Raw genomic sequence first — 16,858 nt, 5'->3', positions numbered from 1 at the left:
AGAACCGTTTAAAAATCCTTGAAATATGTTAAAAATTTTAATGATCAATTGACAGAGACAAAATGTAAATCAATACAATGAATTTGAATGATTAGTCGAATTCCAATTTCTTAAAACTACCTTCCACTCCAAATATTTCATTTATACTTTTAGGTATCCCTGATCTTTTACTTTCATCTACTCTTTGAAGGTCTTCCGAGTTCAAAAACTTTTCGTTAGCTTTGATAAGCGACGCAGTGTTTTCTAAAAATTAAAACTGATCGTTATTTACGATGGTAATCATTTGAATAGGGTATTTGACATTTTTTTGGTCATAATTTGCAAAAATCGATTATATTTAATGAAAACAATCAGCTGCGAGGGACATAACAGTGAACGTTCATTGAAGATTTTTAATTCTTTTTGTTTTTGCCTTAATTACACCAGTATTTTTATTCTATCGCGGTTACAATACATTTATTATGAAGTTAGAAAAACGAACATAACATGTAATACCTACATGACAGTGATATTCCAAGAATAAACTATAAAATTCGTTTATTCCTCTATTGCTGTCGGCACGTGAATAGTTTTTCACACACACACAACACATACAACGTATTAATACACTAAACATCACTTATAAGATTTAAAAGGCATTTTATAACACAAAAACGAATAAATCACAGTAAAAGCCGTCAAATGTTCGCGAGCTTATCACGTACTGACGTAAATCTACCGCCATAATTGAAATGAGTGTTTTAGCGGAAAATTTGGAAACTTGATTTTGAATGTGTAATAATAAAATAAAATTATACACAAATGTTGTATATTAAATTAGAGTTATATATACATATCATTTCAACCATTTCTTCCAAATTTGTCAAATACCCTATTATAAAAAAGCGTGAAAACAATAATTACAAGGTTAGGACTAATATCAACCAGTATGGAATTTTTGAATTGTTTTGAATTGTTCAAAAAACGATTCCACTTTATGTATGCCTATTCTTTTTTCATTTCAATTAGCAAAATATAATAGAAATTGTATTAAATATACATAATCAATTGTTTAAATGATTTAATATTATATGCTTTATATAGCGCCACCTAGGTACCAGACAATTAACTAAAAGTCGTCAGTTCAACAACGACAGTTGAAGTTTGAAGTTGATCTTAGTCGTGATGGACACCATGTTGATAATCGTGTTTAACGTCGGGTTTTATTGTTATAAACGTGGTGTTATGAAATTAAACTCATCTGATACCATACAGAAACATTTTGTTGGACACTAAGTAAGAATTTTACTTTCGAACAATAAAAGCGTGTTTTTTTTCCAATTATTTGAAACAGTCGAATAGATATAGAATCGTGCAAGTTCGTTTTGACGCTAGTCAGATGTTTTGCCACTTCGTCGATCGAAGTGTGTGTGTGTGTATGTGTGAAACAGAGTTATGAGTTTTTTTAGGAAAATCGAGTTGGAAAATTCATGTTTTTACTTGAAAAATGACGGATTCGAGTATCATCAAATTATCCAGGTAAGATGATTTAAATTAAAGTTATTTTAGAAATATAGAAACTAATTATTAGTGAGATAAACATATTATGAAATAATTTTGAAAGAATTCAGTTTTTGATTTACGATAAAAATAATATATAGAGGATAAATAACCTTTGATTGTTGACGTCGGCGTCGACATGATTTTTTGTTAAAGAAACAATATTTTTTTCAAATTCGCCTGTTTACAAAAATTTATAAAAAAACATGACAAATTAGTACAGGGAAAACTGAAAGTTTAAAAAAGAGAATAAATAAAACGTTTTTGTTAATAGTTTTTTCAAAATTGCATATTTCCTTTGAATGATTAAAAAAATGTATCAAAAGCAAAGTATAGGACGGAGAGAAAAGTTATAAAATGTAATTTTTCGCTTTTTTGTTTTACATGAAAAATTTATCATTTTACTTACGTCGTAATTTCTCAAAAGATTCAGCGGAGCCTCCATAATCAATTGGAAATGCTTCTCGTGGAATATACTCGTAAATACTGTCAAATTTTTGATGAATTTTCACCTAAAAAAATTTCCGTAAATATATTTATAACTTTCCATTTTTTTAATGAAGATTCTTACGCATTTAATCAATTCGTTCTTCAAAAACGGTTTTCCTAATGATAATATCTTGTCAATAAATGAAACTAGGTTAACAAAATGAAGATACTTTATTCTAACTGGCAATCCTTCCTAAAAAATATGTCACTCAAACAGGAAATACGGAATAAGTATTACACTTACTTGTAATAGGTAGAAAAATTTTTTTAAAATCAAAACAGAAGAAGAAAGTTTAATAAAATGAGTGAAAGTAATATTTTTCAAATCAACTACAATATGAAGTCCTGGTAAAGGTCCGTTTTTACGTAAATTTAATTGTAGTAATGCATCGAATACTTTTAATTGATTTACAAACGTGAAATATTCAGCTTCCCCACATCGACCTATGATCATAGTGTCTCCATTCGGCAGCGGAGTCGCCGCTATAACACTAAAAACAAATTAGATTTGAACCAAACTTATAACCTAACCTTAAGCTGACATAACTCAATTGAAGTAAATCTAACCTAAATCTCGTCTAAATGAACCTAAAGGTTTTTGGCTTTGACTACGCCTATAACTCTAAAAAAAATTTTTAATTTCATATATTTTTTATTCGTTTTTTATTTCCTCTCCTGTCCTATTAGTTCTTGCAGGCTTACCAACGTTAAGATATTCTAACCTCACTTAATTTTAACATACCTATGGTCCAATACGACTTGAATTCCGGGGTCATTACAAGTTCTACATTGAAAAATATCTGGACATAAAGTCCGTACTGTATAATAAACGTCTATAGCAGCTTTAGCCGCTTCTTGTTTGTAGTAACAGCTATGTAAAAAAAGCGCAACTTGAAATTCTGTAAATAAAACGTTTATAAATATAAAACAAATAAATTTTTTCGAATTACCTGAGATATTTGGTAGATACGGTTGTTTTTCTACCCAATTTTTCAAAATTTTCACTTCGTTTCTTTTCAATTCAGGAATCTTTTTATACATTTCTTCCAAGTCTAATTGTTGAACGGACATTTTAATGCGGACCCTTCTCGATACAATTTTAGAATAAATAAAATTTTAAGAAAAATAATCAAATTAATTAAGAAACAGGTTTAATATATTTTGTTCATTAACAAGGTAATCATGTTTATACATTAATCCGCAGACAATCTTCAAGGTCATTTGAAAACAACTTCTAGAATCGATGTTGCCAAAGATGATTCGAACGCGGTAGATATTGTTCTTTTTGAAATTTGATCTCTAATATACAGGTTATTCCGGGAGTTGATCCAAAACATTCGAGAGTGAGTAGATGACGTGAAAATAATGGTATCACATGAAAAAAAATTTTTCATACAAGAGTTAAACAAAGAGTTTGTTAAAAAATCGATTGAAAAATTCAACACCCTGTATATAGTTATTGAATATGAAGAGAGCTTGTTCAAGTGGATTCGAAATGATGATAGAGAACTCAAATAAAAGTGAAATAAAATATAAGTTCTTATTTCGAAACTTTAAATGTCTATAACTTAGAAACGAAGGTCGTATGAGATTTTTTTTTTGTCACTCTGCTGACTACTCAGGAGTTCCAACGGATCTCGAACTGCCATCTCTTTCATTAGTTGTTTCACTGATATTAATTACCAGTTTGGTAAAACGCTTCCACAACAAATGCTTGGTCTGTTCAATGGCGACCGAAATGGAAAACATAACGGTAACCTTGACATCTCGCCCCGCCCACTTTCTACGTATCCACAGCCATTTCAAAATTGCATGATTGTCTGCTACACCCTGTACATATAATCTTTGTTGATTATAGTTTCTCACGTATGCTTTTCAAATTTTATTTAAAATTATTTTTTGTGATGATGATTATTTTGGAAATAGAAAGTAAAAATAGGTGTAGTAACTTGATTTTGTACTTAAACTTGTGGCAACACTGTCTGGAATATATTCGTCTATCAGTCCGGAGAAATTTAAGGTTACAATCGTCAAAATATTGTTGTGGTAACAAATATATAAAAAAATAATAAGACGTAAATTCCGTATTTTAATAACATATTATTAATTATCGATAAAAAATTATATTAAGGAAATTATTGTGTTATTTCTTACAGTCTGTCCATGAAATTCTTGGTTTCAAAGTTTAATTTGCATGTTTTGAGTTATAACTGAGTTTTTTAATACGGGGTGTTAGAGAAATAACGTATTTTATAATATTAGTAGTAGTCTAGTTTTAAAGGTCTGGGAATTGATTTTGTAGTATAAATAAATGAAAATTTTAACAAAAGTTTTTATTAAAACAAATAATCACATTTATACGTTGTAAATAAATTAAAAACAAAACGAAGCATCAAAAAAATGCTCTAATACATGTAAAAAGTTGTTTGTCTATAATCGTGTAGCTTCTGAGCTCGTGGTTACGACGTTTTTGGTATATTCGTTTCGGGATGCCCTTCTTGCACTGTAATATCCAAAATTTGGGTCAGTAGGACTGATTAAGCTAGATCTAGTACAGGGAAAAAATCGATTCTCCGATGATTCCGGACCGGGAGAAACGTTCTCCAAACATTCACAAGATAAGCTCGAGTCTGATAAGGCTTCAGATGAATATTTTGGAGCTGATAGGAGACTTTCTGTTGATTTTGTTGGTTGTATGTATCTAGGGAGGAGCATTTCAATTAGTAAATTGGTTAGGTATTTCGAAAATGTTAGAAAATTGATTTTGAGTCAAAAATAATCCAAAATTGGATTTCAATTTATCATTAATTTTCATAAATAGTTATTATCTTTGGGGTGTATTACGTCAATACTCTAAATAATGATGGAAATTGTCAAAAATATCGAAAACGTAAAGACAGGGTTAAGAAAATTGATTAGTTCCAAAAAAACCCATAATGAAACTTCAACACCACGTTTTTTGTAAAAAATTTACAATATTTGTGGGGTAACTCAAATAGAGCTAATAAACTGTCAAAATTAAATATTGATTAAAATATTGCTTAAATCTGAAAAAATTGTTGATATAACTCATATTAGGCGTAAAAAAATTGACTATTGAACTCGAGCTCCGAAATTTTGTTTGAAAATCTGCAATCTTTGAAGGGTATTTAATAAAGAGCTAAAGAGAGCTAATAAACTGTCAAAAATGACAGTTATATTGTTTAAATCTAAGGAATTGGTTGAGTAAGCAAATATTGACTCAAAGGAAAGCTTTAATTGGTCTTTGGCTCCACAATTTTTTCAGAAAACTTATAATCTTCACGTGGTATCAATTGAAACTGCAAACGAGGTTGAGAAACTGTCAAAAAATGTCGAAAATATTGCTTAAATCCGAAAAAATTGTTGAGATAACTCATATTAGCCCTAAGAAAACTCACAATCGAACTCTAGCTCCAGAAATTTGTTTGATATACTTGTAATCTTTGTAGGGTATCCAATAAAGAGTGAAAAAGAGCTAATAAATTGTCAAAAGTGACAGTTATATTGCTCAAATATAGAGATTTGTTTGACTAAGCAAATATTAGCTGAAAGGGAAGCTATAATTGCTCTTTGGCTGCACAATTTTTTTAGAAAACTTATAATCTTTATGGGTAATCAATTAAAATTGCACACAAGGTTGAGAAACTGTCAAAAAATATCGAAAATGTTGCTTAAATCCGAAAAAATTGTTGAGATAACTCATATTAGCCCTAAGAAAACTCACAATCGAACTCTAGCTCCAGAATTTTGTTTGATATACTTGTAATCTTTGTAGGGTATCCAATAAAGAGTGAAAAAGAGCTAATAAATTGTCAAAAATGACAGTTATATTGCTCAAATATAGAGATTTGGTGACTAAGCAAATATTAGCTGAAAGGGAAGCTATAATTGCTCTTTGGCTGCACAATTTTTTTAGAAAACTTATAATCTTTATGGGCAATCAATTAAAATTGCAAACAAGGTTCAGAAACTGTGAAAAATCTCACATATATCGTTTAAATCCAAAAAAGGGTTATTGCTGGATTTTGAAAAAATAGTTGAAAAAACCAACATTGGTTCAAATAAAAGCTTTAATTTGTCTCAAGCTTTGCATTTTTTTAATAAAAAACTAATTATATGTCATATATAGGGCTAAAAACTGTCAAAATGTTGAAATTTCGCTTCAATTCTAAAGAAAATTCGAGAAAATTTATATTTATTAGGAATACAATATCGCTCAGCTTCAAGAGAGGATTGAAAGAACTAATATAGATTCAGAAAAACAAATAACATCACCTAAGTCACATAATTGAAATGAAATGCCAAAACTTCGATGGGTTTCATTTAAAAATTGAAACTATCAAAAATAAACTTGAAATAGGATCAAAACCCACCTTCGATGTGTATGCGGGGTATACTGAAGTTGCCCCGAAGTTCCTCCACTGCTCGACTGCTTATCCATCCTAACGTACTGAGTACCCTGACTTTTAGTAGAAGGCGGAGGTCGACCGGATTTTTGTCCGCATTTCGAAGAAGTATCCAAATATCCGTAACCAAAACCGTAACCACCGAACGCTTTCGTAGCCAAATTATCCCAAGACTTCGGCTTCACCTGTAACCAAAAAAAAAAAACGTGAAACGCCCAAATATACAATAATTTCATGTTTTTACTTGTTTGTATTGAATGTAGATAGTTTCGTACTGCTGGGGTTGTTGCGAGTATCTCTGTTGGTCGTGCTTAGAAGAAGACTTTATGCTCGTCCGTCTAGTATCACAGGATCCGTCCCAATACAGGGTGTCGGTACTTAAAGAAGTCGTATAACTATTGGCAGAACTTTCGCCTAACGTTGTCGGTACTGCGTTACTGACTTCGCTCGATGTGCAGGAATGTAAACTACATTGACTCACTAGGCCCGTTCCAAAATGGAAATATCTATGAAAAATAAGTTTTTTATACACAAAAACGTTTTTTATTTAAGTAGTTTTCACCTTTTTTGAACCGGATAATCGGGAGTAGTTTGCGACGATTGGGAATGTGGTCGAGATCTCGTTTGCTGGGGTTCAGTTTGAGTTTCCTCAGTCTTAGAATCTCTTTTTCTATGTTCTTTGTGGCTGCGCGATCTTCTTCTGTTATTCGGTACGCATCTTGGATCGCAACATGGACTCGCCAGGTCGTACGCGTCTAAACTATAAGAAAAAATCAACATTTTCCAAGGGCACTAATCAAAATCCCAGTTTACCTATTGTTATCTCCATTACTTGAAGATCCTGATTGCACGCAAGGATTGCAGAGTTGTCCTGCGTAGCGTTGACATAAAACCGGGGCTTTTCTCGGTTTCTCAATTCTCTGTTGGGAAGCTCTATTCTGTTTCTGCTCGCAAGGGGTTTTTATTATGAGATTGTGCTGATCTTTATATTGTGGAGGCTCCAATGTTAATAAATATTCCCCGCTGCTTGTATTTGACGGTTGAAGAATATATCTAAACATGTTGTTTGCGTCTTTAGTTAAGATGAATAAAATCTTACAACAACTGATTTAAAAATGACGAAACTTCGCTTTTCATAGTTTATTTAAGTATATAAAATAATGAAGAGGAAAGTCACTTCACATTTTTACACAAAATGGTAAATTTTTAACACAGTTTGCTAATACAGCTTTAATATCTCGAAATTTGAGATATCTCGTTCATTTTTGTTCGTATAAAAAATTGTAGATAACGAAATTGTAGAAAATTTCATGATTTTTAATATGGCGGAACTAGATTACGATAAAAACAGAAGAATCAAAATGATGTTTTATGGAAATATAGAGAAAATAAATACAGTACCTAGAGTTCCGATTATTCGGGGACCGTTTCCACCTCGGATACGGGAAAACTCGGATAATACGAAAGTTAAGTTATGGTAAAAAAGACGTAAAACCCTTGAGAGGTTACAAAACTGGTTTATTGGAAGCAAAAACATATAATAATCACAATTAAACACCAGTAAGCAAGTGGAAACATAAATTATTTCTTAAAAAAGTCTTTGATCGTCTTCTGATATAACCTCTTCCCTCACTTGGACGATGCAATGTTGCGCCAACGCTGTACGATGTTGCTCTATGAAAGCAAAAGGCTTTAGCCCGTGGTTATATGATATTTTGGGAATTATATCGTCCATATTGTCATCTTCTTCGCTGTCCTCAGCACCGGTTACCATATCGATGATTTCCTCGTCGGTAATCTCCATCTTAACATTTCAAATGCATCAATCACAAATGTCTTCGCTGTTGATTTGATCTTTAACGGCTAACTCATTGGCTAGTTCACTCACGTTCTCCGGTTCTGGCGTTTTCGTGCATGGCCCGTTTATGTCAAATAAATTTTTCTACGATTTTTGAACGATGATTGTTTTTACCTCATCCCACGCTGACGTAATTCAGTACCACACATCTTTTAATGTGACTTGTTTTAAGTTATTCCTTCGTCTAACTTTAAAATCAACATCTGGAGAAGCCTTCGCTGGTAGATCCTCTTCATCGCTTCTAGAACCCCTTGGTCTGGGGATTGTATAAGCGAGGTTACATTAAGGGGTAGAAAGATTGCCTTAATACCGCCAGTGCCCAATTCTTGGGCATCAGGGTGAGATGGCGCATTATCCAATAGTAGAACAGCTTTCCCGGGAAGCTTCTTTTTGATCAAAAACTCTTCAGTGACAGGTACAAATTCGTTGTAAAACCAATCACTGAATATCGGGCCGTCAATCGATCCATCCATCTTTTGGTTGTAGTACATTATTGGCAGGTAGTCGTCTTTTACATTTTTAAAGGCTCTACGATTTTTCGCCTTTCCAATAAGCAGCAGCCTTAGATTCAATGAGCCAGTAGCATTAGCTGCAGCCAGTATAGTTATCCTCTCTTTGCTTTTTTTAAATCCAGAAGCAGATTTTGCTACCAAGGTTTTAGAAGGTAAAATTTGATTATAAGTTAATCCTTCCTTAAAAACAATTTCTTCTATTTTTTTCTAAATTTCGCGATTTCGGATGAGTCTACTGATAGCTTCTCACCAATAATACTCAGCTGCCTTACTCCATACCTTTTCTTCCATCGGTCCAGCTATCCTTCGCTCGCGGTAAATGTTTCCTCGCCATCTTTAAAGTTCTTAGATAATTCAAGCGTCTTAGTCTGTAGCATCGGCCCATCCACAGGACTTCCCATCCCTCGACGCTGGGAAATCTACAAATAAAGGCTTCAGATGACTACTCGTAGACACCTTTCTTCAAAGTCTTTCGACTAGGAGCACCACCTCCACTCAAACTTTTGTTAAGGCGGCTACAGACGTAACTGCAAGCTTGACAAGCATGCATGATCAAGCTTGAGCGTCTGTAGGAAAAATCTGCACAAGCTTTTAAGCAGATTTCGTTCGTCTCCAATCGCCAACAGTCACTTCCCCAACCTCCAAATCAGCAGCCGCCTTTTTAATCGAATTACTATTGATCCAATCGTTTACTATCATTTAATTTTGTTTTTTGTCTTCTAAATAAACACACCAACATTTTTAGGTCTTTGAAAACTACACATTTTGAAAAAAAATTTTTATAATACGATAATTAGATGTCGAGATAACGAAAGCCTTAGACCGCTAGACGCAACGAGACTACGGTGTCGTGGAAGGGTGGGGATGAAGTAGCAGATTTTTCTCAATAATATCGTTTACCAAACTACAACTCTTCCTTTGTCGATTGCCACAAATTGCATCTCGAAATTGTTACTTTTCACGAAAGGATTGAAAAAATATACAGGGTATTTCCGGATGTAAAAAATTTGGGAGTGATTAAAATGAATTAAATGAAAATAATGGTGTTGCATGAAAAAAAATTTCTCGTACGACCTCTCGTTTCTGAGTTATAGGCATTTAAAGTTACGTAAATAGAACTTATATTCAAGTTTATTTTCTAAATTATACATTCGAAGATTATGAATTTTTATTAGACGGTTATGTATGTCCCTGTAGTGTGTTTGGCAGAATAAAAAATTCTACACTACTATCTGAAGGCCAAGATATACTTAAATATACATTAAAGTTCGCAAATTTAAAGGTCTATAACTCAGAAACGAGGGATCGTATGAGAATTTTTTTTATTTCATAGCGTAATTTTTGCGTCATCTACTAATTCCCGAATTTTTTGCATCAACTCCTGGAACACCCCCCGTATACATAAATCCAATTCATCCGGCCGCCATTTTGAATTTTCATAATTTAAAAACATCAACTTTTTTATAAATATTTCCTCTATATTTCTATATATCAATTTGATTTAGTGTCCAAATTTTTGATGAATCAAAAATTGAAGAACTGAAAATATTTTTTTAAAATTTTATTTTATAGTGTTTACAATTTTTTGGATGAGCAAAAATAAAAAAAAAATATCAGCAAAAAATACTTAAATTTCGATTTTTCATTATAAGCTGCGTCATAATCGGTTTTTTTTAAACGGGCGTGAGTCCATTTTGTTTTCGATTTTCAGGTTTTGGTGGTTTTGTTCAGAATACAACGATTTTTATTAAAAGGGCGATTTTATCACGAGTGGAAATGTGTCAAATCAGCATTTTAATTTTTTTGTTTATTTTAAAAGGGCGCAAGTCCACTTTCTCTATGGATTCTGTTGTTTGATTTCTGGACTTTCGCCTGTTATCTGCAGTTACTGCTCATTTTTGTCTATTGTTGTTATAACCTCCAAAATATTGTAGTGTAGTGAATGCAACTAAACATCCTTGTACGGTTTTGTACCTAAAATCAGTACCAAACCAATACACTGAGCTTCGTCTGTTCACTGATAACAGGCCAAAAGAAAAACCAAGCGATGTCAAGGTCCTACTTATATCTGACAGATTCAGTTCGTTTCCAGAAGGTCACTCAGTATTTCCCTATTCACGGCCACAGTTTCCTCCAGTGACAATTTAATAAGTTCACTGTTCATGAGGTTACATCATCTGACATAGTTTTAGATTTCAAGAAATGGCAAGATCGGCTTTACAAAAAATCTTGTATTTCACAAGAAACACAAATAAGAAGGATAAAATGTATTTTCAGATTAGTACTATCTTTATGAGCTAAGTCAAAAGCAGATACTCTCACCCCACCTTCGGTTAAGGCTTACCAAGGTCGAGTACCAATAAAAACTGCAAATATAAAAGATATTATAAAACTGAGAGCCTACATTTCAGACAAGCATCGGATATTTTTCGAAGAAATATGTGACTGGCCAACTGATGACAGATCTAAAGAGATTACTAGCGATTTCGATGCTGAAGAAACCAACGATGACCCATTAATAAGAAATACGAGGTCTGGCTATTAAATAACGAGACTGAGGGCCTAGAGGGCCGCCATAGACGGGTGGGGTAAAAAACGAGTAGTTCGTTGGGTATCTAGATATCTGGTCTACGTCTTTTCTTGTGCCGAAAACCATGGGGGCTTATGGGAACAATTTTCTATCTCGTGCGGGTGTTTTTGAGTGGTGTAAGCGCTTTAGTGAGAGCACTGAAGATGACCAGCGCCCAGGTCGTCCTGTGACTGTTTCAACTCCGGAAACAGTGACCAAAATCAACCAAATTGTGCGTGCAGATCGTAAAATGAGCATCCGGATGATTGCCGAGGCTGTAAACGCTAATAAAGGAACAGTCAGAAAAATTTTACAAGAGGAATTACACATGAAAAAAGTCTATTGGTGCCAAAAAATCTGACTCCTGACCAAAAGCTCTTGCGTTAACGGGTCTGCTCAGATTTCCTTGAAAGGTTAGAAAAAGATTTGCTTTGATTGAAGCGGTAAAGCAAAAAACGGCAGAGCTCCTAAAGGTTCTCACCAATGAAGACTTCCGTGCTTCGATCAATGGAAAAAACGTACGGGAAGGTATGTTGAGAGAGAATGGGAGTTAATTGGAGGGGAGTATTCGAATGTAGAATAAATTTTATAATAAAACCCTTCTTCGTAAACAGTCACGTTATTTAATAGCCAGACCTCGTATGGCTTCAAATCTACATCTTTGATTTTTTTTCTTATTTAAACTCATTCAAGTAATTTGACCATCTTTTTAGTAAATTGTAAACATTGTCTTGCAATAAAAATAACAATTTTTACTTGGAATTTAATAGTTTTTCAATTCGTTGCAGCTTGTTTTTTTTAAGGGCACATTTTTAGAGCTATATAACTAAATTATGGATAAAGATATAAGTGTAAAATTTTGAATTCTGTTGTAAACTGAATTTCTTTACATGTTGACATATTTCAAGTGAAATATTTTGATTTAAACAGTTTTTTTTTTTAGTTTTCCGACAGTTTACTTTCTTGGATTTACGCCCGTTTAAAAAAAAATCGATTCAATTACAAATTTCACTATACGAATTATAAACAGAAACAAAACTAAAACAAAATTCTAGTAAATTAAATTATTTATTTACAAAAATAAACTATCAACCAAAAATCTAAATATATACAAAATTATAATTAAATAATTAATAAAAAGTGACACCCTGTATAAAATCCATCCGTTCTTACCTATAACGAGAATCTAAATATTGATAAGCGAAAGCCAGAGGCGGCGTCGCTTGCTTCTGTTGCTGGGCAATTTTCGCTACATCTTCAGTTGAAACAGTCGGTCTGCAATATGAATAAGAAGCTTGCGTTGGTGTTGGTGGTCCTTCGTTACAAGATTGGGAAGCTTTTTTTCTAGCCGGTAAACTATGCGTCTTCCATTTCCCTTCTAATAATTGTCTTTCTCGTATGCACAGCCTCTCTAATTCCTCCATTTTAGTTTGGAGGATTCGTTGTAGTTGAATATAACGCATGTGCAGTTCGACCTTTCTAACGCAATCCTCGAAAAGTACCACCATCCTCATACGGTTATCACATTTTTTTATATAACTGACTAGAGTTTTATGATCGGCTTTTTCCATGTCCGTACCGTTTATGGATAATATGACGTCGCCTTCTCTCATACCAGCTCTATAAGCAGGTCCGTCGTAGTCAACGTAATCAACGTATGTAATCATTTCTATTTCTTTTTCTTTTTTGTAATGGATACCGTAACTTTGAAGTGTGAAACCGAAGGAACCGTTTTTCTTTTCCACAATTATCGTTCTTCTGCGTCGATCTTCTTCGGGCTTCGTAACAGTAACGCGATCCGATTGGACTCTTTCCAATATTTGTGACTAGAACAACAAAAATATAAAAAAAATATTTACGATTGTTTTAATTAAATTAAATATCATTTTTCAGTATTATTGAATAATTTTAAATCATTCGAATGTTTTTTTTTTCTAAAAAATAAAGTCACAAAATGATTATTTATGACCATCAGCTTTTAGATTCGTCTTCTTTTTTATAATAATTCGTGTTGAATATTTCGGTAAGCATTTCAGAACGTTATAAAGCAAAATAATAACTACTTTTTTTAAATCTTGAGGCTCTAAATCAACGTAAAACATGTTATACCAACAAAGCATGAAAAATAACTGTCTATTTTTATAAATGTTTCAATTACAGCTAACCATGTATCATGATAAGCATATTAAAAACATTTTTTTATCACGGTCAATTCCTCTATTTGAGTCATATTTTGCAACAAAATCATGATTACTTTACAAAATGCTATTTTTACTATTATACAGGTGTCATTATTAATAATAAAGGCATTTAAAAAAATATATTTAATGAATAACAAGTATAATAATTTTATTTACATTCGTGGAGCGAAAATGGCGACTATGTTTGACGTTTAGAAGAGTAATAATGATTCCTGCTTTATCGGCATAAATATTCATATAAAAAGTAGTTAACTGTAAAAGTTTAATCGATCTTCAATTTTATCATAAATTTTTACAATTATACGAGGTGTGGTTGATGAATATGGTGAATTATTTATTTAAAATTGCATTTAATATAACGGCTTCCAGTCAGAAACGATATCAGAAAGTTTATATACATTTTTTGAAGATTTTTACACAATAACCCAATTGGTAATCGTTCAAAATACTAGTAAATTTATCTGAATTTTATTTTTACGAACCTTTATTTAGTTTTTACAACGAAAAGCATATTATAAATTCATAATATATGGTAATTATTTAGAATTAGGGCTCCAGGCAACAATCGTACCAAAAAATTGTTCACGCATTTGGGGTTGTTTGTGAAGGTACAAATAGTAAATTTAAGGCGAGGGAAACATATTATTTTCATTATTTTAAATATTACATGGTACAACTTATATATGATAAATCAATGAAACCTAACCTAACCAATTCTAAATAATTACCATCTTGGTTAGGTTAGATTAGATTAGATTTGATATAGATTAACATTTTTTACAATACCTCGTACAATATTGTAATATAATTCTTATGAAAACAATTTAGTTTGGTTAGGTTATATAAAAAAATATTTACGATTCTTCTAACTAATCAAATATCATTTTTTAGTATTATTAAATAATTTTAAATCATTTAAACGTTTATTTTTCTAACAAATGAAGTCACAAAATGTTTATTTATGACCATCAGCTTATAGACTCCTCTTCTTTTTCATAATAATTCATGTTGAATATTTCGGTAAGCATTTCAGAACGTTATAAAGCAAAATAATAATTACCTTTTTCAAATCTTGAGGCTCTAAATCAACGTAAAACATGTTATACCAACAAAGCATGGAAAATAACTGTCTATTTTTATAAATGTTTTAATTATAGCTAACCATGTATCATGATAAGCATATTAAAAAACATTTTTTTATCACGGTCAATTCCTCTATTTGAGTCATATTTTGCAACAAAATCATGATTACTTTACAAAATGCTGTTTTTACTATTATATAGGTGTAATTATTAATAATAAAGGTATTTAAAAAAATATTTAATGAATAACAAGTATAATAATTTTATTTATATTCGTGGAGCGAAAATGGCGACTATCTTTGACGTTTAGAATTGTAATAATAATTCCTGTTTTATCGGCATAAATATTGGTATAAAAAGTAGTTAACTGTAAAAGTTTAATCGATCTTCAATTTTATCATAGATTTTTAGAATTATACGAGGTGTGGTTGATGAATATGGTGAATTTTTTATTTGAAATTGAATTTAATATAACGGCTTCCTGTCAGAAACGACATCAGAGAGTTTATAAACATTTTTTGAAGATTCTTACACAATAACCCAATTGGTAATCGTTGAAAATACTACTAAATGGAGGTGAATTTTATTTTTACGAACCTTTTTTAAATTTTTACGACGAAAAGCATATTATAAATTCATAACATTACCAAATTTGATACACATTCAAATTTTTGACAATACCTCGTATAATATTTTATTAGAATTCTTATGAAAACGATTTAGTTTGGTATGCACGTTTGTTATTTCTTCATACAAATTGACCTTTCACTTTCAAGACTAGTTTTTTTCACAAATAGATATTGTCCTACTAGTTTTATGATTATTTACGTTACTATCACGTAACAACAAAACCAATGTATTTGGTACCTAAAACGAAAGTTGTTCTGACGTAAAATTGTTATTAATATGTAATTAATCATTGTATTCGTATCAGTATAAACAATTAGAAGCTATTACGACAATAGGCACGCTATTCTAAATGGGACAGTAAATATTTATATTAATCACATGTCAATTTTGTTAAAAAGAATATTTAACGAGTTAAATTAATTGATTATAGATTATATATTATCAAACTGAACTGTACGAAAGAATTATTACTAAAAAAGTGAAAAGAGTTACTATCGACCATCCCTGGTATATAGACAAATAATGTAAACATATATTATAATCAGCCTACTGAGATATTACCGGAGACGAAGTGCTGGTACATTCTTCTTCATTTTTATCGAGTTGTCCTTGCGACTGACTCTGGGGAGTCCTTCTCATGACTTTTAACACAAAAAATTTATTCGCACATCACACACTACAAAGAAAATCGCACAAGACAATATTCATTGTGTTGTATATAATCCGCCAACTTGATCACTGTGCACTAAAAACAGCTGTTTCGTATTATATTATTCAACGACGTCGATGGACGTCGTTCGCGGCCATATTGGCCGACGTTGTGCGACTGTGTAGATAATTTTGACTCACGCGCGGTTCTCTGATATCGTTAAGTGGGTAATCGTGTATTCCACGGTCGACTGCAATGTTGGTTTGTTGTTGGAAGAAGGATATGCCTTGAGGCAATTTAGGCCGGTTTATGGGGCGTCGAATTTGAAAAAAAAAATGTCAATTGGTGTATTTAGTTATGTACATAGACATATCGAAAGTGTATGACTCCGAAGCAATAGAACTGAGACAACGTATTATTTATTACTATAAAGACAGACATTTGAAAAAGACAAGCAAATTGGTTACACTAAGTGGCCGTATCGTTAAGGGACAAATTTCTAAAATTGGAATTAAAAAAGTGTTCCGTGCTAGCTACATGGCTATTCTGAAGTAACCACGTGGCAGTCACTAGTGGCCATACACTTTCAAGTTTTTCTATTAGGCTTCCACTAAAAATTCACTTAAGAATGGGATCCAAACGAGTCAAATATGTTCACTTTACGAACTTGCATTGTTGACAAATATCTTGTACAATAAAATCATAGTATACTGGTCTATTTTCAATACCTTGTAATTTTTTTAACACTTTGTTTTTACATTTTTGGTTTGGATTTCCCAATGTCATACACGCGCGTTGATAATGTGGAATATAAATAATCATATTCAATAATGTTAGTTTATTGACTTCCTTTCAGGACTCTACTACTTATTGTAATAAATAATTTTTAAGTTGAAGAAATT

General features: G+C 31.9%; 2 protein-coding genes across 3 annotated transcripts; both read right to left on the bottom strand.

The window, feature by feature from the left end:
• Positions 1-24: 24 nt before the first annotated feature.
• Positions 25-3,251, bottom strand: LOC130452131 (alpha-tocopherol transfer protein-like). Its single transcript, XM_056791448.1, has 6 exons — positions 2,979-3,251; positions 2,771-2,927; positions 2,273-2,519; positions 2,111-2,221; positions 1,949-2,051; positions 25-243 (listed from the first exon to the last, which is right to left on the bottom strand). The coding sequence occupies exons 1-6, from the start codon at positions 3,097-3,099 to the stop codon at positions 92-94; spliced, it is 891 nt and encodes a 296-aa protein (XP_056647426.1). The 5' UTR covers positions 3,100-3,251; the 3' UTR covers positions 25-91.
• Positions 3,252-4,346: 1,095 nt separating this feature from the next.
• Positions 4,347-16,210, bottom strand: LOC130452118 (uncharacterized). Of its 2 annotated transcripts, none has more exons than XM_056791436.1 (7): positions 15,869-16,210; positions 12,568-13,220; positions 7,269-7,508; positions 7,018-7,215; positions 6,700-6,961; positions 6,423-6,640; positions 4,347-4,729 (listed from the first exon to the last, which is right to left on the bottom strand). In XM_056791436.1, the coding sequence occupies exons 1-7, from the start codon at positions 15,944-15,946 to the stop codon at positions 4,459-4,461; spliced, it is 1,920 nt and encodes a 639-aa protein (XP_056647414.1). In that variant the 5' UTR covers positions 15,947-16,210; the 3' UTR covers positions 4,347-4,458. The 2 variants fall into 2 exon arrangements, with proteins under 2 accessions (XP_056647414.1, XP_056647421.1); XM_056791443.1 differs by having other exon boundaries at positions 14,656-16,204.
• Positions 16,211-16,858: the final 648 nt, after the last annotated feature.

This window comes from Diorhabda sublineata, chromosome 1 (assembly GCF_026230105.1).
Source record: "Diorhabda sublineata isolate icDioSubl1.1 chromosome 1, icDioSubl1.1, whole genome shotgun sequence".
In the NCBI taxonomy this organism is placed as follows: domain Eukaryota; kingdom Metazoa; phylum Arthropoda; class Insecta; order Coleoptera; family Chrysomelidae; genus Diorhabda; species Diorhabda sublineata.
The sequence above is the reverse complement of the archived record's forward strand: the minus strand, read 5'-3'. Positions and strand labels throughout refer to the sequence as shown.

Coding starts and splice junctions, on each gene's coding strand:
- LOC130452131 (XM_056791448.1), bottom strand. CDS start 3,099: ATGTCCGTTCAACAATTAGACTTGGAAGAAATGTATAAAAAGATTCCT. Junction 2,052..2,110: donor AGAACGAATTGATTAAATGC/GTAAGAATCTTC, acceptor AAATTTTTTTAG/GTGAAAATTCATCAAAAATT. Junction 244..1,948: donor ATCTTTTGAGAAATTACGAC/GTAAGTAAAATG, acceptor TTTAATTTTTAG/AAAACACTGCGTCGCTTATC.
- LOC130452118 (XM_056791436.1), bottom strand. CDS start 15,946: ATGAGAAGGACTCCCCAGAGTCAGTCGCAAGGACAACTCGATAAAAAT. Junction 13,221..15,868: donor GTACCAGCACTTCGTCTCCG/GTAATATCTCAG, acceptor TTGTTGTTCTAG/TCACAAATATTGGAAAGAGT. Junction 6,962..7,017: donor GATTATCCGGTTCAAAAAAG/GTGAAAACTACT, acceptor TATTTTTCATAG/ATATTTCCATTTTGGAACGG.